At 39.0% G+C, this 27,581-nt stretch overlaps 1 protein-coding gene across 1 annotated transcript in view; it reads left to right on the plus strand.

Moving 5' to 3' along the window:
• The window catches only part of CBL (Cbl proto-oncogene), a 127,338-nt gene that overhangs the window by 27,215 nt on the left and 72,542 nt on the right, over positions 1 to 27,581 (plus strand). The window contains exon 2 of the mRNA XM_054592411.1: positions 13,134 to 13,381. Coding sequence (XP_054448386.1) covers positions 13,134 to 13,381 — 248 coding nt within the window. The remainder of the gene's footprint in view (positions 1 to 13,133; positions 13,382 to 27,581) is intronic.

The raw sequence follows: 27,581 nt of genomic DNA on the forward strand, positions 1-27,581 counted from the left end.
GGTTTGCAGGCGGGTGCTCAGTCCACTGAGCCACACCGGCTAGGGCTGAAGCCCATGTTTTAAGTGCTTTAAATTCTGGATTAGATTAGGATGATCTGGGATTCCTAGTATCCATAGCCTGTCTGACTGCCAGGACCAAAAGTAAATTCTTTATGAATAGCATCATCCATGGCCCCAGTTGGTCTTTATATTTTTTAAATATATAATGTTCAGCATTCATTAAAAAATAACTAGACATATAAAGAGACAAAATGCAATTGAAAACTAAGAGGAAAAATTGACAGTAGAAACATACCTATGGAGATACAGATATTTAAGTCATCAGTCATGGACTAAAGGTATACTTACGATTAATGTGTTAGAAGAATTAAAAATGAAATTGATTATTTGACAGAGACTTGAAATGATAAAGAATAAAATAGAAATTATAGAACTGAAAAACACAAGAACTGATTATTAAGAATTTAGTGGATGGGTTTACTAACAACATAGATACAGCTAGAGAATTGGTGAAATGGAAGATAAATCAGGGAATAATATCCAGACTGAAGCATTGAGAGACAAAAGGATGGAGAATACAAAAGAAAAAAAAAATTGCAAGAGATACATGGACTATGGTGAAAAGGTCTTAGGTAAGTAATTGAAATTCTAGCAGGGGTGTCCAATCCATGGCCCAGGATGGCTATGAATGCAGCCCAACACAAAATCATAAATTTACTTAAAACCTTTTTATTTTTTGCTCATCAGTTTTTGTTGGTGTTTGTATATTTAATGTGTGGACCAAGACAACTCCTCTTCTTCCAGAGTGGCCCAGAGACGCCAAAAGGTTGCACACCCCTGTAAGGAAGATGAAAAAGAGAATGGGGCAGAAATATTTTTGATGGGAAATTGGCTGGTAATTACACTGAACTGATGAGAACCATGAAGTTGCAAATAAAAGAAGCTGTATAAATACCAGGAAAATTACAAATAAAATGCATCCAGACACATCGTAGTAAAACTGCTGAAAACCTTAGCCAAAGAAAACCTGAAAAGCAACCAGAGGATAAAAGATATTTTACCTTCAAAGGAGTAGTGAGACTGACAGCCTGTCTTCAGCAGTAACAGTGGAATCCAGAAGACATGAAACAGCAGCCCTAAAATGATGGAGGAAGATAACTGTCAATCTTTAGTGAAAATAACCTTTAACAGTGGACCTTTTCTGTACTCCCCAGAGAGGGGCCCATATGGTATTGTTCTTGGTTCTCATGTAACTTAAAGGGAAACTTTCACAATGTCCAGAGCCCTTAATGTCCTGCAAATGAAGGAGGAGGATGTCCTCAAATTCCTTACAGCAGGAACCCACTTAGGTGGCACCAACCTTGACTGCCAAATGGAACAGTACATCTACAAAAGGAAAAGGGATGGCATCTATATCATAAATCTTTATTTTTAATTTTAATTTTTTTATTTTAGAGAAAGGAAGGGGAGGGAGAAAGGGAGAGAAACATCAATTGGTTGCCTTCTATAAGCATCCCAACAAGGGACCAAAACTACAACCCAGGCATTTGCCCTGACCAGGAATCAAATTAGTGACCTCTCAGTTTGCAAGACGATGCCCAACTGACTGAGCCACGCTGGCCAGGGCTACATCATAAATCTTGAAGAGAACCTCGGAGAAGCTTCTGCTGGCAGCTTGTGCCATTGTTGCCATTGAAAACCTCGATGTTAGTGTCATATGGTCCAGGGATACTGGCCAGTGAGCTGTGTTGAAGTTTGTTCCTGTTCCTGAAGCCCCTCCTATTGCTGGCCACTTTATTCCTGGAACCTTCACTAAAAAGATCCAGGCAGCCGTGCAGCAGCAGAGACTTCTGGTGGTTACCGATCCCAGGGCTGACCATGAGCCTCTCACAGAGGCATCTTACGTTAACCTGCCTACCATTGCTATGTGTAACACAGGCTTTCTCTGAGCTCTGTGGACATTGCCTTCCCTTGCAACAACAAGGCGGCTGACTCTGGCCACTGAACGGGCAAAAACAACTACTGAGTTGTCTTAAGCTATTCCATAAACTCTTCAACAGAATGGAAATAAGGTCAATGGAAAATAAATAGTTACAAAAAAGTGGATGCAAAAGGAAGATGCTTTCAGACAAACAAAAATTAAGAATTTTAAGTCAGGCAGACCTACTGCAAAGGAAATAAAGGATATTTTTTAGACTGAAGGAAAATGATTTCTGATGCAATGAAAAGCATTGGAAGGGGCAGTTATATGGGTAAATATGAATATTGGTTGTATAAAATAATAGTAATAGTAATATAATACTTACAAACTTTATAAGATATATGTCATTAAAGTGTATGGCAGAAATAGCATATGACTTGAAAAGAGAGTAAATGGAGTTAGTATTCTAAGTTTCCTGCATTGTCTGGGAAAATTACTAATTCATTGAATTTTATGAATTAGTAATTCATAAAATTACTAATTTATATAAGATTTTTTGAGTTAGAGATACATGTTACAATCACTAAGGTAATCACTAAAGGAGTAGTAAACAAATGTATATTTGATGAGCTAATTGGGAAAACAAAAATTTCTTAAACCAAAAGAGGCAAGAAAGGTAGCTAAAGCAATATGGAATAGAAGAGACACATAGAAAATAAATAATAGATTATTTTGTTAGTTATGTAGGATCAGTACTTATTAGGTGAACCATCTGGAATTGCCAATATCTGACCAACAATAATAGTAGTTTCATAATGTGTTAGGTAGATCAGATTGCTTAAAACCAAAAATTGTCAGAATGTGTTAAAAGGCAACCAGGTATATTCTGCATACAAGGTGTCACACATTAAGTATAAGAATACAGAAAGATTGAAAGTAGAAAAATAGAAAAAGATATCCCATGCAAACACCAACCCAAGAAATCTGGTTCAGCTATATAAGGTAAAATGAAAATTCAGGAAAGTAGTGTTATAGAGATGAAGAGAGTTATTCCAGTGATTAAAAAGTTCATTTTACCAAGAAGAAAGTAAAAAGGATATTAAAGAATAGACAGTATTGTAATTGCATTGATTTATTGAGATATGTGTATATATATTAGTTTAATGTAATTTAATAGCAAACTTACAGGAACAGCACAGAAGACAGACGTTAACAACATATTTGCATGTAGTACAACTCAGGAAAGTATAGGGAATGGATGGAATCTACTGTATGGTAAAAATGGTACAAACACCATTTAATTGCCATCAATAAGAAATATACTTGTTTTTAAAAATCCAAATGCTGGTATTGTTAAGAGAAAATTAACAGGTTTATTTATATTGTTATTAAGTTGAACTGTTTGAAAATTGTTCACTGCAACATCTTGACTTGCATTAATGCTTTATATCCCTGCATTTATATTTAAAAAATTCACACAAAAATAAAAATGGAAAAACTGCCAATACCTGATTTCTGTCCCCTATTTTCCACTTGCAGTTATATACGTAGGTACCTTTTGACCCCATGGAAAAGAAATATCTAATGTTCAGAACTACCAATAGAAGGAAGAAGAGAATTTTTTTTTTTTTTAAAGAATGAAATGTTTCCTATCATAGTGGATTCTTAAGCATACCGACAGGTATGCGGCCTGCTAGCTGGATGCCTTTTGGCATAATCGTTAACACGTTTGGCTTGGATAGCACACAGGTTGGTGTCTTCAGAAAGGCCAACCAGATAGGTTTCATTTGCTTCCTGCAAAGCACCAATAGCTGCACTCTGCAAGCGCATATCTGTTTTGAAGTCCTGAGCAATTTCTTGCACCAGAGGCTGGAAGGGAAGTTTGCAAATCAGAAGTTCAGTGGACTTCTGACAATGTCTAATTTCACAAAGTGCCACAGTACCGGGCTTGTAACGATGAGGTTTCTTCACTCCTGTAGTAGAGGGTGCACTCTTGCATGCAGCTTTGGTAGCCAGTTGCTTCCTCGGTGCTTTACCACTGGTCGATTTGGGGGCAGTGAGTCATGGTATAGAAACCTCTTTACTTACCCCCCTTCTCCTTTGGCTGGAGCTTGGTGAGTTGGAGGTGGCGCTGGCTTTAGAGAGCAATGGCAGCTGCAAACACTGCATTGATATTTTTAAAATGAATAGATACAATGTAGTTCTACAGTCCTTATGAGTTACAATAACTAAAATATTAATGTTGTCAAACTAATCAGTCTTTACATTTATAATTAGTACCTTTCATGTCTTTGGAAATCCTCTCTGAGATCGTAAAAGGTCAAATAGTTTTCTATTTTTTTAAAAAACTTGAAAAATTTCTCATCACAGTGAGACCCTTAATTCACCTGAAATTTTCATGTAATGTGTGAGGGACCTTTTTTTTTTTTTAAATATGGACAACCAATTTCCCAGCAGTTTTTCTCTTGAATTCTGATTTGTTATGCAATTTCTGATACTGAATTTTCCGCACATGTGTGATATTATGTTTGGGTTCTCTTCTGTTCCATTTGGCCATTAACTGTCAAGGTCAACATCACACTGTTTTAATTATATACTAAGTCTTAATAACACATTGGGTTAATACCATCTACCTTGTGATTTTTTCAAAATAGGCTTGCCTGGTTTTGGTCCTTTTTTCTTCCATGTTTTGGGATTAACTTGTTAAGTTCCATGATAAAGTTTATTGGAATTTTGATAGGAGTTGGATTGAATTTATAAACTAATTGGAGGAGAAACTTTACATTGAATTTTTTTACATTGAGTCTTCCTATTCTTAAACATGCTGGGGTTCTCCATTAATTTGTCTTTTATGAGTTTTAATGAAGTTTTATAATTTTCTTGATGAAAGCCTTATACATCTTTTATTAGATGTATTCCTAGGACCCTTAAATTTTCATTTATGCCATTTTAAATGGCAACAATTATAATCATTTTTAAAAATTATTTATAAAATATGAATATTGTTGTGTTTTGGCATATTAGCCTTGAGTCTAGTAACCTGTTAGACTTTTATTTTTTCTAATGCTTTGTTAGTTCTCTTAGATTTTCTTCATGGACAGTTGTATCATCTGCAGATAAAATTATTTTTTCCATTACTTTTATTATATTTCTATGCACACATATACAATATAGGGATATCTTTTGAAAACTAATGTAGTCATATACATGTAATCATACTATATGGATTTTGTTTCTGGGTTTTTCTTTTTTTAATATAAACTTCTTTGCTTGAGAGGAGCATCTGCATGGGACTAAATGTAGTAAATTGTTATTACTAATAAATATACCACAATTTATCCACTGTGTTGTTAATGGACATCTGTGTTTGCAATTTTTAGTTATTAAACACTTTTGTATGTGTATTTTAATATATCTTTCAGGGCATGAATCTGTAGGTTCATAGAGTATATGAATCTTTAAAACAATTTTTTTAATTTGTTGATTTTAGCGAGAGAATGGAAAGGAGAAAGAAATACTGATTTGTTGTTCCACTTATTTATGCATTAACTGGTTGTGTCCTGTATGTGCCTTGACTGGGGATCGAACCTGCAACCTTTGTGTTTTGGGACAATGCTCTCATCAACAGAGCTACCTGGCCAGGGCTTGAGTATACTAATCTTTAACCTGACAGTGTAATGCTGAACTTTTTTCCAAGTTGGTTTTTGCAGTTTAGATTCCCACCAGCAGCATCTGAGGATCCTTAACTGCGCATTGCCAATGGTTGACATTGCTAATTTGGTGTGTGTAGTAGTATTATCTGTGATCTTATAATTTTCATTTCCCTGAATGATTAATGAAGTTGAGCACCATTTCATATGTTTATTGGTTATTTGGATATCTTCTTTTGGGTTCCTGTTCAAATCATTGTCCATTCTTGTATTTGATGGTCTTTATCTTACTGATTTGTAGATTTTTAAAAAGATTTTTTTTTTTTTAATTTTTAGAAATAGGGGAAGGGAGGGAGAGAGAGAGGGAGAGAAACATTGATGTATGTGAGAAACATCAGTTGGTTGCCTCTTGCACACGCTCCAGCTTGAGACGGGGCCTGCACCCAAGCATGTGTTCTGAGCGGGAATCGAACTGGAGACCTTTTACTTTGCAGGATGATGCCCCACCAACTGGGATGACCCACCAACTGAGCCACACTGACAAGGGCTGATTTGTAGATTTTTAAAAATATATTCTGGATATGTATGTCTGGATATTTATATATTGTAAATATATTCTCTTGATTCTATATATGTGTTTTTACTCTTTTTGTGGTGTCTTAGAAGTTTGTACTTTTAAAATAGTACAACTTAATATTTTCCTTTATGGTTAATGCTTTTTTTTCTTTTTAAATAATTTTTTATTTTTCACTTATAGTTGATATACAATATTAAATTGGTTTTAGGTGCACAAACCAATGTTTAGACATTTGTATAACTTACAAAGTGATCACTCCAATAAGGTTAGTACCCACCTGGTACCATACATTATTATTACAATATTATTGACTCTCTTCCCTATACTGTACTTTACATTGCCATGACTACTCTGTAACTACCAATGTACACTTCTAAATCCCTTCACTTTTTTCACCTATACTCCAACACTCCTCCCATCTGGCAACCAACAAAATATTGTTCTTGTATGTTTATTTATTTTTTATGCATTTTTTAGTGTTTACATATAAATGGAATAATCTGGCATTAGTCTTTTTTGTCTTATTTTATTCATCCCAGTACTGTCTAGGTCCATCCATGTTGTTGAAGATGGCAAGATTATTTATAATAGCTGAGTGATACTCCATTGTATACGTGCACCACTTCTTTATGCATTCATCTGTTGATAGACACTTAGGTTGCTTTCTTATCTTGGCTGTTGTAAATAATGCTGCACTGAACATATGGAAGGATATGTCTTTTTGATACAGTGTTTTGGGTTTCTTCAGATAAATACCCTGAAGTGAAGTTGCTGGGTTTTTCTTTGTCTCTTGGTATAGCCTTTGTTTTGAAGTCTATTTTGCCTGGTATAAATATTGCTACGCCAACTTTTTGAGTTGTTGTCATTGTTTCCATTTTCATGGAATATCTTTTTACACCACTTTACTTTTAGTCTTTTGATCTGAAGTGAATCTCTTGTAGACAGCATGTGTAAGGGTCTTGTTTTGTTATTCTTTCTGCTACCCTATGTCTTTTGATTGGAGCATTTAATCCACTTGTGTTTAAAGTAATTGTTAATAGATATGTACTTATTTGCCCTTTTATTCATATTTTTAAACTTTTTTTTCTTCTCAGAGAAGACCCTTTAACATTTCTTGTAATACTGGTTTGGTAGTGATGAATGCCTTACTCTGGTCTGGGAGGCTCTTTATTTCTCCTTCAATTTTAAGTGATAGCTTTGCTGGGTAGAGTAATTTTGGTTGTAGGTCCTTTCTTGTATCCCTTTGAGTATTTCATACCAGTCCCTTCTGGCCTGCAAAGTTTCTTTGGAGAAATCAGCTGATAGTCTTATGGGAGTGTCCCTCCATGTAACTAACTGCTTTTCTCTTGCTGCTTTTAGGATTCTCTCTTTCTTTTTAATCTTTGGGATTTTAATTATGATGTGTTTTGGTGTGGTGTGAGTTCATCTTTGTTTGGGACTCTCTGCACTTCTTAGACTTTTATGTCTATTTTGTTCACTGGGTTAGGGAAGTTTTCCATCATTATTTCTTCAAATAGGTTTTCAGTTCCTTGCTCTCTATCTTCTTTTGGCACCCCCATGATATGAATGTTGGTATGCTTAAAACGGTCCCAAAGGCTCCTTAAACTATCCTTATTTTTTTGGATTCTTTTTTCTTTTTTGCTCTTCTGTTTGGGTGTTTTCTGCTTCCTTATCTTCCAAGTTGCTGATTTTGTCCTCTGCTTCATGTACACTACTGTTGATTCCTTGCAATGTATTCTTCATTTCATTTATTGAATTCTTCATTTTTGGACTTTTAAAATGTTTTCTGTCTTCATTTTTACGATTCCTGCCTCTTTGTTGAAGTTCTCATTAGGTTCTTCTATTGTTTCCCTAAGTTTCTCAAGTATCCTTATAATCAGTGTTTTGAGCTCTGTATCTAGTAGACTGTATGTTACCATTTTGTTTAGTTCTTTCTCTGGAGTTTTGTTCCTTTTTTTCATCTGGGACATGGTTTTTTTTTGTCTCATTTTGGCTGCCTTCTTGTGTTTGTTTCTATGCCTTGGGTAGAGCTTCTATGTCTTCTGGGCTTGTTCGACTGGACTTTTGTAGTAGATGTCCTGTAGCTTATCTTCTTTGGTCACCCAAGTTGGGTGCTCCAGGTATGATGCTGTGTGGTCTGTGTACATTCTGCTGTTGTAGTTGAGTCTTGATTGCTGTTGGCATGTTAATGGGAGGGACTGGCTTCCCAGGTTCAAAGGCTTTGAGGAATGGCTATGACCACCATGGAGAATCTGCTATGCTGGGGACTAGCTTTAGTGGCTCTCTGGTACCCATACCAGACATTGACTCTGCCCTTGAGTGTGTCTCATGTGGAGGAGATTGATTGGGTGATGCTTCAGCATGTTCTTGTGGTCTGAATCTGTCCACCAAGTGCATTGGCTGTGGGACCTTCCTGGAGGTGCAGCCTAAGGTCAGCTGCTGCCTGTGCCCTGCCCAGGGCCACCTGGCATGAGCCTCAAAGCAGTCTGCATACTACTTGTGCTGGGCTTGGAGGTGTCTGGGAGAGACCAAACTGTGAACCAAGGCTGCTGCTGCTAGTGCTGGGCCTGGGGTCACTTAGTAAGAAGCATGAGGCAAATGCTTCTTGTTTGAGGGATTTTAGGAAAGTCCACAGCATTACCCAAGACAGGCTATTTGTACGTAAAAGCCACAGGAAACACCTTGGATGTGCACACAAGTTGGGTGGGGCAGTGGTCTAGGAATCACCAGGGCTGAGCAAACAGTGTGAGCCAGGTTGATGGAGACTCAGATATAATGTCCACCTGTTGGCCCTGTTGGGGGACGGCTCATCAAGGGAACAGTGGCCTCTGCTAGGACTTTGCCTGGGAGAAAGCTGCCCCTCCAGCCTTCGCTATGATGTCAGACAATTCATTTCTGCCTTATATGTCCAAAGTGCCTTTTGAGCTACTTCCCCAGCACTATACCTCAGAGCAAGTGAGTTCGGGTTAGTCCTTGCATGGGTCCTTTAATAAGAAAGCCTGGTGCTCCACGGGCCCTTCCTCTTGTTTAACCACTATTCTTGCTGGTTTTTACAGCCAGAAGTTGTGGGAATTTCTCTTTCCTGCTCTGGAACCTTGGGCTAGGAGGGTGGAGGGTGGCATTGGGATCCTTTACTCAGTCAGGACCTCCAAAGCCTATATATCCCTTTTGATTTTTAACTGCCACACATGGGAGTGGGACTAACCAGTTCCATGTCTTCTCCCCTCCTACAGGCCTCAATGTGGCTTCTTCATTATGTCCTTAGTTGTAGGACTTCTGTTCAGCCAGATTTCAGGGGTTCTGAGTGATTGTTGTTCTGTAGTTAAGTTGTAATTTTGAGGTGGTCGTGGGACGTTTAGAGAACCTCATTTACCTACAGCTTCCATCTTGACTGGAAGCCAGATTAATGCTTTTTATGCTTCTGTTTAAGAAATTTTTCTTGATTGTGAAGTCATGAAAGATAATCTTTTCATTATATTCTAAGGCTTTATAGATTTGCCTTTCACATTTAGGTCTGTAACCACCTAACTTTTTCTTTTTGTGTATGTGGTATAGTGTAAGTGGAGGGTTTAGTTTGATAGGTTTTTCTTCTAGATGTATCCCCAATTGTTCCACTGCTGTTTTTGGAAAAGACCATTCCTTTATGATTTGTCAAGGGTCCATATGTATATGGATCTGTTTCTAGACTTTTCTGCTCCATTAATATATTTGTCTTTTCCAGATATGGAAAAACCTATGTAAATAGAGGGTACAAAGATGGAATAAATGCAAAATATCAGTCATTATAACAATACAAAATTAAAATCACAGTTAAAGCACAAAGATAGTTACATTGGATTTTAAATATCTAGCTGTATGCTCTCTAAAAGAGACCCATTTAAAACACAAGAATTCAACCCTGGCCAGTGTGGCTTAGTGGACTGAGTGCTGGCCTAAGAACCCAAAGGTCATGAAATTGATTCCCAGTCAGGGCACATGCCTGGGTTGTGGGCCAGTCCCTGGTTTGGGGCGTGTGAGAGACAGCCCATTGATGTTTCTCTCACACATTGTTGTTTCTGTCCCTCTATTTCTCCCTCCCTTTCCCTCTTTTAAATAAATATAAATAAGTAAGTAAAATAAATAAAATAAAATCTTTAAAAACAACAAGAACTCAGAAAAGTTAAATAAAGGGTAGTAAAATAATTACCAGGCAAATTCTGACAGCCTTGCATTTATATGAGAAGGAAAGGTATCTCAATCAACTCCATGCTTTCCTGAGTTCAAGGCCTCTCTGCTCCTGTTCCTTAGTGGTTGTTAAAAGTCTATGCCCTCATTACCAAGATGTACCTTCTAGGGCAGCCACCTTCTTTGTTTCTGCCCATCAGAATTTTCTTACTCTGTTGCGGAGTGAGCCATGCATTTAAAAGGAACTTGCTGTCCTGACTGGTGTTGCTCAGTGGGTTGGGTGTCGTAACACAAATAGAAAGGTCGCTGGTTGGATCTTTGTCAGGGCACATGCCTGGGTTGTGGGCCAGGTCTCCAGTTGGCAGCATGTGAGGGATAACGAATCAGTATTTCTCTCACACACTGTTGTTTCTTTTACTCTTTCTCCTTTCCTTCCCATCTCTCTAAAAACATAAATAGAATCTTAAAAATTAACTTGCCACATTTCATCTAGCACTTTTTAGGCATTTGTGTGGATGTCTCCCTACCCGATGCTTTCCTGTCTCAATTGTTTAGTCTCTTACGTATAGTTTGAATCATTAGTCACCCATATCATTTAAAGATGTAAAATGATTGCCTGTGAGCAAAGAGGTTAGAGATCATTTCTTTTTTGAAATATACTTTATTGATTTTGCTGTTAGAGTCATCCCAATTTTTCCCTTTGTACCTCTCCAACTGGTATACCCCATTCCCTCCAGCAATCTCCCTACCCTTTAGTTCATGTCCATGGGTCATGCATCCAAGTTCTTTGGCTACTCCATTTCCTCTACTGTCCTTAACATCCCCATCTACTCTGTACCTTCCAATTTGTACTTCTTAATCCCTGCATCTCCCCCCCCCCCGCCCCGTTCTCTCCCTTCCCCCTCCCACCTGATAACCCTCCAAATGATCTCCGTATCTGTGATTCTGTTTCTGTTCTGCTTGTTTGCTTAGTTTGTTTTTCAGATTCCACTGTTGACCGTTGTGATTTTGTTGCCATTCTAATGTTCATAGTTTTGGTTTTCATCTTTTTCTTAATAAGTCCCTTTAACATTTCATATAATAATGGCTTGGTGATGACGAACTCCTTTAGCTTTACCTTGTCTGGGAAGAAATTGATCTGCCTTTCAATTCTAAATGTTAGCTTTGCTGGAGAAAGTAATCTAGGCTGTAGGTCCTTGCTTTTCATCACTTTGAACACTTCTTGCCAGTCTCTTCTAGCCTGCAAAGTTCCTTTTGAGAAATCAGCTGACAGTCTTAGGGGAACTCCTTTGTAGGTGACTCTCTGTTTTTCTTTTGCTGCTTTTAAGATTCTCTCTTTAACCTTTGGCATTTTAATTATGATGTGTCTTGGTGTGGTCCTCTCTGCGTCCTTGTTTGGGACTCTCGGTGCTTCCTGGACTTGTATGTCTATTTCCTTCACCAAATAGGGATGTTTCCCTTTGTTATTTTTTTGGACAGATTTCCAATTTCTTGCTCTTTCTCTTCTCCTTCTGGCACCCCTATGATGCAAATGTTGGATTACTTGAGGCTGCTTACACTATGTTTTGTTTTGGGGGTTTTTTTTGGATTATTTTTTCTTCTTGCTGTTCTGATTGAATGTTTTTTCCTTCCTTATGTTCCAAATCATTGATTTGAGTCTCAGCTCCATCCACTTCACTGATGGTTTCCTGTAAATTTTTCTTCATTACCCTTAGTGTAACCTTCGTTTCTGCCTGGGTCTTTTTTTATGCTGTTGAAGTACCCAGTGAGTTCCCTGAGCAACCTAATAGCCAGTCTTTTGAACTCTGCATCTGACAGATTGCTTATCTCCATTTTGTTGAGTTCCTTTCCTGGAGTTTTGTTCTGTTCTTTCATTTGGGCCATATTTCTTTGTCTCCTCATTTTGGCAGCCTCCCTGTGTTTGTTTGTCAGCTGCTCTGACTCCCTGTCTTGGTAGCGTGGCCTATCGTAGGAAAGCGCACCCGTAAGTTGGATGGGACAGAACCTTCGGTATTCGCCAGGGTAGGGCAACCTGTGTCAACCAGGTTGATGGAGTCTCAGATATGGTGTTGCCACTGTGTGGCTCTGTGTGGGGGAGGGCCCAGAAAAGGGACAATGGCTGCTGCCTGGCCTCTGGGGTGTCCAGGAGGAAGCTGTCCCCCAGCACTCGCCCTGATGCCAGACACTTCAGTTTCTCCCCGTATGCCACAGATGTCCTTCCAGCTGCTGCCCTGGTGCTAGAGCCCAGAGGGAGTGAGTCTGTGTAAGTCCCAAGTCCATTGTAGGCCCTTTAATAGGAGACGCCTGAGAATCCCACAGTTTCTTTCTCTGCCCCAATCCCCACTGATTTTTACAGCCAGAAGTTATGGGAACTTATCTTCCTGGCACCGGAACCTTGGGCTGGGTGGTTTGGTGCGGGTCTGGGATCCCTCGCTCCCGAGGTATCCCTTCCAATGTTTACCCACCATACGTGGGTATGGGACTGCCCATTCCATGTCTCTGTCTTTGTGTCTCTGCCCATCCTACCCATCTTGATGAATATGACTTCTGTAATTCCTTGGTTGTCAGACTTCCATTCAGCTTGATTTTCTGACAGTTCTGTGCGATAGTTGTTTTGTAGATTAGTTGTAATCTTAGCTGTGGTTGTATGAAGAGGTGAACTGTGTTTACCTATGCCTCTTTGACCGGAAGTAGATCATTTCTTATATTCTTATACATTTTTCACATTTTTGCAAAAGCACATATTTTATAACTTTTTAAACTTAAGGAAATTGTCCTTAAGATTTTCCAAGTAATAGCCCTTGTTTTCCATTTGTTTCAGGTGGTGCGGTTGTGTCAGAACCCAAAGCTGGCGCTAAAGAATAGCCCACCTTATATCTTAGACCTGCTGCCAGATACCTACCAGCATCTTCGCACTATCTTGTCAAGATATGAGGGGAAGATGGAGACACTTGGAGAAAATGAGTATTTTAGGGTGTTCATGGAGAATTTGATGAAGAAAACTAAGCAGACCATAAGCCTCTTCAAGGAGGGGAAAGAAAGAATGTATGAGGAAAATTCTCAGCCTAGGTAATGGAGAATACTACACAAATATTTATTCAGGTCTGTGACTGCTCGAATGGGTAACACATAGAAGTAGTTAAGTTGGTTTTAATTTTGTGTCATCAAGAACGCAAAGCTGACATTTGATTTAATGGTGTGCTTTATATAAAAGGTTGCCTTGGAGGACATTGAACCATTTCTAACTTCATTAGGTTTGTTTACCTATGAAAAGTCAGTGACTTAACAGTCAGGAAGATACGTGGACGTAGATTCTTTAGAGACCCTGAAGGTCATGAAAATTTGTGGAGAGGTAAGAGTTTCAGGGAAAGAGGTTGGGAGTAAGCTGTGGTTGAGAGTAAGTAATAAGAGGTCAGATTTTTTCCAGAGCTGTAGCTTATTAGATGAATTATAAGTATGAGATACTTGGAAGAAATATTAAGCCATTAGTCTAGTTAACTTTTTAATAAAGCATAGTGAAATGACATTTCTTTTATAGGTAAACTGACTTTTCAAATAGAATAGATATTGGCAAGTGCAGTTAATTCAACAAGTATTTGAGGGATCACTGTATTTTGTACTTTTTAAATGCTAAAAACTATATTGGTTATCCTATGTTATCGTTAGCTTGGTTGTTGGAAATTACATACTAGGAGAGAAGTAGGTTGATTATATATATGGGTATAGTTGTATTTGGTTTTATCCAATTGGAAATAAATATTAGCTCATCTAAAACAAGTGAAAAATGTAAATACTTCTATAACTTTAGGGAATAAATTACTCTTGAGGAGTGACTTGAATTAGGGGGACAGTAATTTCTGAGGGCATTAATTTGGCATGCATTACCTGAACAGTAACTTAATGGTATTACTTGTAGCCCACCACTCCTTTCACTCTGTTGTTTTAGATTCTAGGAACCCTTGTCTCTCACTTAACATTTTATTCAGATCATTATTCCTATTACCTTTTTTACTGCAAATTACTCAGGTTTGGTCCAGGATATCAGTCTTTTTATTCTTAAGAAGATTTCTGGTGAGTAAATTTAATCTGTAAGAACATTTGTAACTTCTAATTTATATGAAAATAGACTTCATTCCTTTTAATTATTTCAATTTCATGACTTTTGTTAAAACCTTAACTATATGGGCCTTAGCTAACTAGTAATTTGTATTGTTGAATTAAAAAAAAAAATTTTACTTTATTGGATACCAGAACTTTTGAAGTTGGTAAATTTCAAAAATTTATTTACCATCTACAATGAACTAGGTTCTGTTTAAATTCCAGGAGGTGAAAAAGAAGAGGTAAGCATTCAATTATGATGTAATGTGATGAATGCTTTAATGGAGATATATACAAAATTCTATGAGAACAGTTTTTCTTAGTAGCATTAAGGGAAGGTGGCACAGAGAGTTATTTGAGCTAGCTTTTGAAAGGTAGGAATTTCCTAGGCAGAAGAGTGAAGAGGAGGCCTTTAACACAGAGGCATGAAAAGCAGGCTCTGTATCTTCAAGGAACATGAGCGGTCTGGTTTGGCTAGAATGGGGGGATATAGATAAGCCAGAAACACAGATTGGAGTGAGATCACAAAGAGCTGTTCTCTGACCTCTAGATCTTTTTGTGTAGATAGCAGGCTGTCTTAAATAGTCTTTTTTCTAAAGAGCATTCTTACAGTGAAATAAAAATTACTGACCTTTTGGTCTTGGAGCATACTGAACATTGTTTAACATTTTTCTCATGACTGATAGTTTATCACTTAGAGGCAGTATAGTGAGGTGGTTAAGAGGATGGACTCTGAAGCCTATTGCCTGCGTTTGATTCCTAACTTTTCCACTTACTTAGTTATGTGATCCCTCAGTTTCCTCATCTGTAAAATGAAATAACAATAGTACTTTCCTTTTAGGATTTTTGGGAATTACTATTTTTTAAGATTTTATTTATTTATTTTTAGAGATAGGGAAGGGGAGGGAGAAAGAGAGAGAGAGAGAGAAACATCAATGTGTGGTTGCCCTTCACGTGCCCCCAGTTGGGGATCTGGCCTGCAACCTAGGCATGTGCCCTAACTGGGAATTGAACCGGTGACCCTTTGGTTCACAGGCCAGCACTCAATTCACTGAGCCACACTAGCCAGGGTGGATTTTTGGGCATTACTACATGAATAACTAAATGTTTAGTACTTAGAACTAAGTAACAAACACATTGAAAGTGACAAATGGGAGAGAGAAGATGGCGGAGGAGTGAATGGGAGTCACGCTGACCTCCTCCCAAAACCAAACTGGAATTGCAACTAAATAATGGAGTAATCACCTGGAAAGCAGTGGAGCGATAGTGGGAGAGGAACCTTGGTGCCGCGGACAGTGGATTCTACTCTCACACATCCCAATGGGTGAGAAGTGCGGTGGAGGCTCGAGAGGGTGGGCTGGGTGCCCACGGGCACTGGCACCAGAGGGACATGGAAACGGCCAGTTAGCTTCCCCCGAGAAGAACGGGGTCTGAATCATAAACAGGAACCCCTAAACTACAGCAGCTAAAACCAAGAAAATACAAACAAAACGCAACCCCGATAGGCTTAGGGGCGCTCTCTGCCAGAGACAGGTGGCTGGAGATGCAAAGAGACATTTAAAGGGCCTAAGAAAAAATTGCAGTGGCAGCCACCCTCCTTGATCTCTGGGTAGAGGCGGCAGCAGGGTGGGCTGGTGCCTGGGAAAAGACTGGTGAGGAAAACTTTGTGAAGAGAACTGACACGGTGGCTGGTGGAGCCCCGGTGATGGCACGCCTCTCACTCTGCAGCTACCATCTCGCCCAGGCACAAGGGAATCAATTAACCTGCCTTTTCTGCGCTCCGCACACAGCTTGTAGGCGTGTGAGCTACGGGGCTGAGTCCAGACTGGCTGGGAGAGCCTTGAGGAGAGACTGGAGACAGAGGCATTGGGGAAAGAACGGGAGGAGGAACTGGGGAGTCCCGACTCCCTCCTCATTCTGTAGTCTCCATTGTGGGCTGGAAAGGCGTGACCCGAACGAGGCAGAAGCGGGGCGCGCATGAACCAGACTGCCTGCGATTGGAACGCAGTCCGCACAGGGGGGTGGATCCTTGGCCGAAGGGGTCAGGGAACTGCCCGGAGGCCCCTGAGGAGAGGCTAGGAGGCCCCTGAGGAGAGACTAGAAACGGAGGCATTGAGGAAAGAATGGGAGGAGGAACCTGGGAGTCCCAACTCCTCCTTGCCATAGTCTCCATTGCGCGGGAAGAGGCCACACCCCCAAAGAGCCAAAAGCCAAAAAGCACACATAGACACCCCCAAAACACCCAGTGCAGGCGCGCACACTTTTGGGCGAGTGACCGGCGAGGGTTGGCGAGCGTGTGTGTGACCCGCATGGGCTGGTGAACGCTTGCACGGGCCGGCAAGGCCTCCCACAGATTGGCACAGATTTGGCCAGCGAGGGAGTGCACAGAGCAGCAAGGGCAGGCGTAAATTGACCCACCCACCCGCGATTGCCGAGCGGCCCACAAAATTGGTAGAGCTGCCCAGAGTCCCTGGAGGAGAGACCAGAGACAGGATTAACCGGAGAGTCCTGGAGCTGACTTCCTCCCATGTCCGTAGTCCCCATTTGGCGAGGGCAAGCAACACACCCAAAGAGCCAAAAGTGGAGAAAATACACAATAGAAAACCCTAAACTAACCAGTGCTGTGGAGCTCGCTGACCAGGGGGGCCAGATGACTACGCGAGGTCGCGAATAAGCCCCCTGGTCTGGGGCAAGCACATGCGAACCCAGGCAGGCGGGGGATCCTGCTGCGCTGGGAGCACGCTCAAGGAGCCCGCGTGAGAGTGCAGAGAGATCCCAAAAAATAGCTCAGCCCTGACCGAAGGGGTCACAAAGCTGCTCCAAGCAGGAGTCAGACACAGACATTAGACTCCTGGAAGGCTCAAACAAACAACCCAAGGTCCTATAGGGTCAAAAACTGACATCATCAGAGGCATGCCCAGGAAGAAAAGTAAAGGACAAAAATACTTAACAGACTCTCACAAAAATGGGAAGAAAAAGAAGTTCCCCCAAATGAGTGGAAAAGGGGACTCCCCACAGAGAGAACTAAATGAAAATAGAGGCAAGGGAACTGTCAGATACTGAATTCAAAACAATGGTTCTAAGGAAGCTCAGTGAGCCCAGCCAGCTCAAAGATAACTATGAGAAACTGCAGAGAAACTATCAGGATCTTACAGCAAACTATATCAGCCTGGAAAGGGATATAGAAACTATCAAGAAGACACAAGAGGATATGAAGAATACCATTTCTGAATTGAAGAACCCATAGAAGGAATCCAAAGCAGGCTGGATGAAGCTGAGGATCGAATCAGTGAGATGGAGGACAAGGTAGAAAGAAGCTCCCAGAAAGAACAAGAAATGGAAAAACGGTTCAAAAAGAATGAAGAGGCATTTAGGGAAATGCAGGACAACCTGAAACGCAATAATATCCGTATAATAGGGATATCAGAAGGAGAAGAAGAGGAGCAAGGGATAGAGAACCTCCTCGAAACAGTAATGATGGAAAGTTTCCGTAATTTGGGGAGAGAAAGGGTCCCATGGATCCGGAGGCACAGACGACCCCACTCAAGAGGGAACCAAGGAGGTCCACTCCAAGACACATCATCATTAAAATGGCAACTGTCAAAGACAAAGAGAGAATCCTCAAGGCAGCAAGGGAGAAGGAGAAAGTAACATACAAGGGGGCCCTGATACGCCTAGGAGCTCACTTCTCAACAGACACAATACAAGCCAGAAGGGAATGGCAAGAAGTATTCCAAGCCATGAAAAGCAAGGGCCTACAGCCAAGGCTGCTCTACCCAGCTAGGCTCTCCATTAAAATAGAAGGGGAAATACAGAGTTTCCCAGACCAGAGAAGACTAAAAGAATACATCTCTACCAAACCAGCACTCCAAGATATGCTAAGGGGACTGGTTTAAGCAGATTAAGGAAAAGAATGAGAGAGAGAGGAACACAGGTACAAAGAGAAAAGATGAGTAAGTCTCTATCAGTAATATCTCTTAATGTGAATGGACTAAATGCCCCAATCAAAAGACACAGGGTAGCCTAATGGATAAGAAAACATGACCCACACATATGCTGCCTACAAGAGACACACCTCAGAGCAAGAGACCTACACAGACTGAAAGTAAAGGGATGGAAAAATATATTCCAAGCAAATGGGCATGAGAAAAAGGTCGGGGTTGCCATACCTGTAGCAGACAAAGGAGATTTCAAAACAAAGGCCATAAAGAGAGACCCAGAGGGGCACTTTATAATACTTAAAGGAAGAATCTATCAAGAAGACATCAACATTGTAAACTTATATGCTCCCAATAGAGGAGCCCCCAAGTTTATAAGGAAATTGTTGGATGACTTCAAAAAAGATATAGACAGCAACACACTGATAGTAGGGGATTTCAACACCCCACTGTCCAAAATGGACAGATCTTCCAAACAAAACATTAATAAACATATTGTGGCACTGAATGACACCCTGAATCAAAGAGACTTAACTGACATATATAGAACCTTACATCCCAAAGAAGAAAAATACACGTTCTTTTCAAATACTCATGGCAGTTTTTCAAAGATAGACACATGATAGGACACAAAGCAAACCTCTGCAAAGTCAGGAAAATTGAAATAATACGAAACTTTTTCTCAGACCACAAGGGCTTGAAACTGGAAATCAACCTCAAAGAGAAACTTCAAAAACTTGCAAACTCATGGAGACTGAACAGTACACTATTAAAGAATGAATGGGTCAATAGTGAGATAAGAGAAGAAATCCAAAAAGTTCTGGAAACAAATGAAAATGAACAGACAACTGTCCAAAACCTATGGGACACAGCAAAGGCGGTCCTGGGAGGGAAGTTCATAGCAATACACGTCTACCTAAAAAAGATAGAAACATTTCAAATAAAAGACCTAACACTACAACTTCAAGAACTGGAGAAACAACAACAAATAAATCCCAGAGCAAGTAGAAGGAAGGAAATAGTTAAGATTAGAGCAGAACTGAATGACATAGAGACAAAAAGAACAATTCAGAGGATCAACCGATCCAGAAGCTGGTTCTTTGAAAAGATGAATAAAATTGACAAGCCTTTAAGCAGACTCATCAGGAAAAAAAGAGAGAGGACCCAAATTAATAATATCAGAAATGAAAGAGGAGAAATAACAACTGATACCACAGAAATACAAAGGATCATCAGAAACTACTATCAACAATTATATGCCAAGAAACTTGAAAATCTTGATGAAATGGACAAATTTTTAGAAAAGTATAATCTTCCAACACTGAAGGAGGAAGAAACAGAAAGCTTCAACAGACCCATAACAGCTGGGGAAATGGAAGCAGTCATCAAGAAACTCCCAGCACACAAAAGCCCAGGTCCGGACAGTTTCATAGGGAGAATTTTACGAAACATTTAAGGAAGAGCTAACCCCTGTCCTCAGGCTATTCCAAAAAATCCAAGAGGAGGGAAGACTCCCAGACTCTTTCTATGAGGCCAGCATCACCCCGATCCCAAAACCAGATAAAGACCCTACAAAGAAAGAAAACTACAGGCCAATTTTGCTGATGAACATAGATGCTAAAATCCTCAACAAAATATTGGCAAACCACATCCAGCAATACATTAAAAAGATTATCCACCACGATCAAGTGGGATTCATCCCAGGCATGCAGGGATGGTTCAATATATGCAAATCAGTAAATGTGATACATCACATAAATAAAAGAAAAGAAAACCACACGATCATCTCGATAGACGCAGAAAAAGCATTTGATAAGGTACAGCACCCATTTATGATCAAAACACTTAGCAAAATGGGAATCAATGGGGCATTCCTCAACGTAATAAAGGCCATATATGAAAAACCTACAGCCAATATCTTACTCAACGGGCAAAAACTGAAAGCTTTCCCACTGAGATCGGGAACACCACAAGGATGTCCGCTCTCACTGCTTCTTTTCAACATCGTATTGGAAGTCCTAGCCACAGCGGTCAGACAAGAGAAAGAGATAAAAGGCATCCAAATAGGATAGGACGAAGTAAAACTATCATTGTTTGCAGATAACATGATAGTGTACATAGAGAATCCTGTATACTCTACCAAAAAACTTCTCAACCTAATAAGTGAATTTGGCAAAACAGCAGGATACAAAGTCAACATTCAGAAATCAAAGGCATTTTTGTACACCAGCAATGCAATAGAAGAAGAAGAAATCACAGAAAAAATGCCATTCGATATAGCATGAAGAAAAATAAAGTACCTAGGCATAAATTTAACCAAAGAAGTAAAAGACGTGTACGCAGAAAACTATACAACATTGAAAAAAGAAGTTAAGGAAGACACAAATAAATGGAAGCATATACCGTGCTCATGGATTGGAAGAATTAATATCATCAAAATGTCTGTAGTACCCAAAGCAATTTATAGACTCAACGCAATCCCTATTAAGATACCAATGACGTATTTCAGAGAAATAGAACAGACATGTCAAAAATTTATATGGAATCAGAAACGACCCCGAATAGCCTCTGCAATTTTGAAAAAGAAACACAAAGTAGGAGGGATCACAATACCGGACATCAAACTGTACTACAAAGCCACTATACTCAAAACAACCTGATACTGGCACAAGAACAGACCCATAGACCAATGGAACAGAATAGAAAGCGCAGAAATAAGCCCAGGTCTCTATGGGCATCTAATCTTTGACAAAGGGGGCAGAAGCATAAAATGGAGCAATAATAACCTCTTCAACAAATGGTGTTGGGAGAGCTGGACGGCTACATGCAAAAAATTGAAATTGGATCATCAGCTGACACCATACACAGAAGAAACTCAAGATGGATAAAAGACTTAAATATAAGTCGCAACACCATCAAAGTCCTCGAGGAGAACATTGGCAGGAAATTCTCAGATATCCCATGCAGCAATTTTTTCACTGATATGTCTCCTAAAGCAAGGGCCATAAAGGAAAGAATAAACAAGTGGGACCTCATCAAAATAAGAAGCTTCTGCACAGCAAAAGAAAACATCAGCAAAATGAAAAGGGAGCCAACTGTACGGGAAAATATATTCGCTAATGATACATCAGATAGAGGTTTGATATCCAAGATACATAAAGAACTCACTTGACTCCACTCCAAGAAGACAAACGATCCAGTCAAAAAATGGGCCAAGGACCTGGGCAGACGCTTTTCCAAGGAGGAGATATAGAGGGCCCAGAGACATTTGAAAGGATGCTCAGCATCACTAGCCATCAGAGAAATGCAGATCAAAACCACCATGAGGTACCACCTCACACCGGTCAGAATGGCCATCATAAACAGATCAACAAACAACAGGTGCTGGCGCGGCTGTGGAGAAAAGGGCACCCTAGTACACTGTTGGTGGGAATGCAGACTGGTGCAGCCACTGTAGAAAGCAGTGTGGAATTTCCTCAGAAAGCTGCAAATGGAACTGCCTTTTGATTCCCCTGCTGGGACTATACCCTAAGAACCCGAAAACGCCAATACAAAAGAACCTATGCACCCCAATGTTCATAGTAGCACAATTGACAGTAGCCAAGTGTTGGAAGCAACCTAAATGCCGATCAGTAGACGATTGGATCAAAAAGTGATGGTACATATACACAATGGAATACTACACAGCATAGAGGAAAAAAGAACTACTAAACTTCGCGACAGCATGGATGGAACTGGAGAGCATTATGCTAAGCGAAATAAGCCAGGGGGCGAAAGACAAATACCATATGATCTCACCTATAAGTGGAACCTAACCAACAATACAAAGATGGAAGGAAAATAAGACCAGCAACACTGAAAGGAAAAGAAATCAACAGAGACAAGAGGGAAGGAGGGACAGGGGGGCAGGGAAAGGGAAGGGAAGGGGAAAGTCAAGGAACATACAGCAAAGACTCATGGACAAAACCAAAGGGGAAGAGCTGAGTGAGGGAAGGTGGGAGGGGGCAAGGGAAAGTGGTGGGGGGTAGGCAGAGACAAATGTATTTGAAAAAATAAAATAAAATTTAAAAAAAAGGAAGAAAGAAAGTGACAAATCGGTTAGCTCTTATTATCTTAAGCATGATCATTTTCATTGCTATAAACATAGATTATTGTATCTGGCTGTGTGTCAGTGATAGTGCCAGGAAATATTGAAGAGCAACTTGCCCTTACTAAATGGCTTTATACCATGTTTGTAAATTCTTTTGCCTTTCTTAAAATCTTGCTGTCAATATGCTTTTCCATATCAGTTTTATTTCCCCTAAGGTGAAGCTTTTAATCCACAATGGACTTTGAATACATACAGCCAGATTCATACAAAGTATATGTAAAGTGAGAATAAATTTCAAGTGGGAATTAAAAATTTTTTTTAAATGAAGGAAAATATATGGCTTTACTGTATGATCTTTGTGATCTGTAGTTTGGTTGCTCTTAGAGCTATTTTTCCTATTGAGTGTTTGAAATTGAGATATAGTTCACATACCATAAAATTTACCTCTTTGAAATATACAGTGCACTGGCTTTTAGTGTGTTGACAAAGTAGTGCAACCATCAGCACTAATTCCAGAATATTTTCATCACTCCAAAGAGAAACCCTGTACTCATTAGCAGTCAGTCACCATTCCTGACTCCTGTCACCCTTGGCAGTCACTAATACATACTTTCTGTTTCTATTGATTTGCCTGTTCTAAAAATTTCATGTAAGGAGAATCATATAACAGTAGCTTTTTTGGTCTGCCTTCTTTCATTTAGCATGTTTTCAGAATTCATCCATGTTACATAAATAGCATGGTTAGTACTTGATTCCTTTTTGTGGCTGAATAATATTTCATTGTATGGATATAGACCACATTTTGAATATGGACATTTGGGTTGTTTCCACTTCTGACTATTATGAATAATGCTTCTATGAATATTTGTGTACAGGCTTTGCATGGCTGTATATTTTCAGTTCTCTTAGGTACATACCTAGGAGTGGAATTGCTGAATCATGATAATGTTATGTTTGCCTTTTTTAGGAAGCACAGATGGTTTTCCGCAGCAGTTGCAAGCAATGTATGAGGGTTCCAGTTTCTCACCAACACTGTTGTTTATTTTTTCTTTACTATAGCCACCCTGCTGGGTATGAAATGGGTATCTCATTGTGGTTTTGATTTTCATTTTCCTAATGTGATCATCTTTTCATGTGTTTATTGGCCATTAAATATCTTCTTTGGGGAAATGTCTATTCAAACCCTTTGTCCATTTTTGAATTAGGTTATTTGTCTTTTTATTGTTGAGCTGTAAATGTACTTTACATATTCTGGGTACTAGACTCTTAGAAGATAAAGGATTTTTAAAAACTTTACTACCATTCTGTGGGTCTTATTTTTCACCTTCTTGATAGTATCATTTGAAATACAAATTTTTGAATTTTGATTAAGTCCAATATTTTTTCTTTGGTTACTGGTGCTTTTGATGTCATAGCTAAGAAACATTGCCTAATCCAAGATGAGGAATGCCATGATCATTTTGAGGTGGTTCTTTGTTTTTGTTTTTGTTTTTTTAATACGGTATGTGTTATACAGTGATGGTCTTGATATCTTCTGCATGTAGATAACCAGTTATTGATCTATATGTCTGTCCTTAGGCCAGTACCATACCATCTTGATTACTGTGACTTTGTAGTAAAGCTTTGAAATCAAGAAATGTTGAGTCCTCCAGCTTTATTCTTTTTCAGGATTGTTGTGGCTATGAGAGGTTCCTTGAGATTTTTTGTGACTTAGAATCAGCTTGTCAATTTCTGCAAAAAAGGGCAGCTAAAGTTTTAATAGGAATTTTGTTGGACCTTTAGGTCAATTTGGAGAGTAATTGCCACCTTAACAATACTGTCTTTCAATCTGTGAACATGGATGTATTTCCAATTTTTTTAGGTCTTTAACTTCTTTTCAGCAGCATTTTATAATTTTCAGTGTACAAGTGTTTTGCCTCCTTGGTTACATTTATTCCTAACTACTTTATTCTTTCTGATGATATTATAAATGGAATTGTATTCTTAATTTCATTTTTGGATAGTTTGTTGCTGGTGTGTAGAATACAGTTGATTTTTATATATTGGTCTTGTATCCTGAGGCTTTACAGAACTCATTTTTTGGTTCTAGTAGTTTTTTAGTTGATTCCTGAGGATTTTCTACAAACAAGATCATGTCATGTACAAATAGAAATAGTTTTACTTTCCCTTTCCTTTGTGGATGCATTTATTTCTTTATCCTGCCTAATTGCTCTGGCTAGAACATCATACGTTGAATAGAACCTGTGTTGAATAGCAGTGGTGAGAGCAGATGTTCTTGTGTTCCTGGTATTAGAGGAAAGCTTCCAGTTTTTCACCATTGAGTGTGATATTAGCGATGGGATTTTCATACATGACATGGAACACCATTCTTTTTTTTAATCCTCACCCAAATATATTTTTAAAAATTGATTTTAGAGAAAGAGGAAGGGAGGGGACGTCAGTGTGAGAGAGAATGCATATGTTGCATGCATTCATAAGATCTGGGATTTTATGTACTCTGGGAATTATTCATGCCCAGATTGGGGACTGAACCTGCAACCCAGATATGTGCTCTGACTGGAAATCAAACCACAACTTTTCAGATACTGGACAACACGCCGTCCACTGAACCATACTGGCCAAGGCAGATTTGGATTTTTAAATTTTCTTCTCCATGTACTTAACACATGCAAGTATTTCTCTGCCTTTTTGTACATATGGAATATAATTATAATATGTATTTTGATATCCTTGTTTGTTAATTCTGTCATTTGTGTTCTCAGATTTAATTCTGTTGATTTATTTTTATCCTAAGAGCCATGGTTTCTTGCTTCACTGCATGCTTGGATGTCAGATGTTGTTAATTTTACCTTGTTAGATGCTGGATACCTCTGTATTCTTATAAATATTCTTGAGCTTTTTTTGGTGGGACAGACCTGAGTTACTTGGAGTAGTGTGACTCTCTGAAACTTTGTGAGGCTAAACCAAAAGAGCTTTAATTTAGGGCTAATTATCTGCCCTCCTTACCCTGCAATGCTCTCTAAATAACAAGATTTTTTCCCCTCTACTCCTCTCCCTGTGAGAACTAGGGAATGAAAAGAACTCTGCTCCTTTCAGGTGGTTCTTTACCCAGCCTCAGGTATTGTCCTGTGCTGATTTGTGCTCACCTGAAGACTTAGAAAGGTCCCCTCTGCAGATCTCCAGAACTTGGTCTCTCTGAAAAGCTCTCCCCTCTCTTGTATTCTGCACTGAGAATTCCAATTGCCATGGCTTCCCCAGATCCACAATTGTTTCTCCTTGACTCAGACTGCTTGAGTTCTCCCTCCTGATCCTGAGGCCTGGAAGCTCTCCAGGCAGTAAGTTCAGCTGGTCATAGTGTCCACCTCATTTGTTTCCCCTCTCTCAGAGATCACGGTTTTTTGCTTGGTAATGTCCTCAGCCATTTTTACTATATTTTCTCCAATTTTTCAGTTCTTTCAGGTGGTAGGATAAATTCAGTCCCTGCAGTTCCTTCTTGGCTGAAAGCAGCAGTCTCAATCTAAAACTTAATTTGGGGTTTCTTTCCAAATTTAGATGTAGTTAATATTTATTATGTGCTTGCTATATGCCAGAAAGTTTCAAAACTTAGTCTAGTCTTCCTTGCTCCCTGTCTTGCCACACATATTATTTGAGCACTTTCTATTTGTCAGGAGTTACATATTGTTGAACAAAATTAACTTGGCTTTTGATTTTTATATAGTGACAGTATTTTTCACTTGTAGATGTGGAAACATGTAGCTAGTAAGTGTTAGAAAGTACCAGAGCTTTTTTTTTTCTTTTTTAAGCTAGTCTCCTAAATATTTGTTATCAATTACTTTGGTTTTCTTTGTATGTAAATGAATGTATATTTCATTCCATATTACAGAAATGATCCCTTTGTTGGCCACACTTCAAGTAACATATGAAATAGTAAACTTATATAAACTTAGAGAAGTTAAAACATGTTTTAAGAGGCATGTGTTTTGAACTAAAAAAAAAGATTCAGATTTTTACTGCAGGATTATGTATTCACATAAGAGAACTTCAAAATGTTACTAATAAGACATGGGTTTGATTATGTAGCTAGAGGGAGGGACTGTGAAGACACCTTTCCTTGTCTCTCCTCAAAGAATCAGTGATAACTTTTATAAATCCAGAGCTTTATAGAGAAATAGGCAGTGATTGTCAGGTGTGTAGAAAGAATGTACAAAAACTTTTTCTAATCACTTTGGTTTAATAGTGCCAACCAAGACTTGCTCTAAAACCTTAATATTTGTGAAGTCTACAGCTGCACTGAAATTAGAACATCTTAAGGAACAAGCCCAAAAGCTGGCTACAAGAATATCTTTTTGCTAGGTTGTAGTATACAAAGCAGCAAATGCTTATCAGAAATACCTGGTAGTATGAAAATACTAGAAGCATTATGAACTTTAATCCTAGCAACTTATTTTTTTTACTTTTACTTACTGTGCATTTAACTTGAAATACATGTTTTCTTCAGAAAGCTTAAATCCAGCATATTCAATTTGTTAAAGAAATGTAATAGAAAATTTTCATTAGGATTTTTCCCTCTCCTTGTTTAAACCTCTCCCTACTCCTTTTACATGCAAAATACTCATCCAGCTTAGTGTGTAATAAAATAGATCTAGATGGTTGAAATCCAAGCTTAAGTATTGTCATATTAAGAGTTAATATTTTTTAACTTGTTTCATTCTTATTCTTATGGTATTTTTCTCAGCTTATTTACATTTGAAAAAACTGAATATTTTATTTTCTCTCAAGTTGAACCAGATAATTGTGATCCCTTTTGTTTTTGTGAATTTTTTATTGTATTTTTTCCATTACCATTTAACCCCCTTATATACCCCACCTCTGCAATCACCCTACTGTCCATGAGCCCTCTGATAGCTATTATCCTGCTCTCTATCCATGAGTCTCTGTTTTCCTTGTTAGTCCAGTTTGTTCATTAGATTCCACATTAGAGTGAAATCATATGGTATTTGTATTTCTCTGACTGACTTATTTCACTTAGCATAATGTTCTCCAGGTCCATCCTTGCTGTTGCAAAAGGTAAAATTCCCCCCTTTTTACGGCTGAGTAATATTCCGTTGTGTAAATGTTCCATAGTTGTTTTATCCACTTATCT

This window comes from Pteronotus mesoamericanus, unplaced genomic scaffold (genome assembly GCF_021234165.1).
Source record: "Pteronotus mesoamericanus isolate MK-2021 breed Mesoamerican mustached bat unplaced genomic scaffold, CSHL_Meso_final scaffold_36, whole genome shotgun sequence".
Classification (NCBI taxonomy): Eukaryota; Metazoa; Chordata; class Mammalia; order Chiroptera; family Mormoopidae; genus Pteronotus; species Pteronotus mesoamericanus.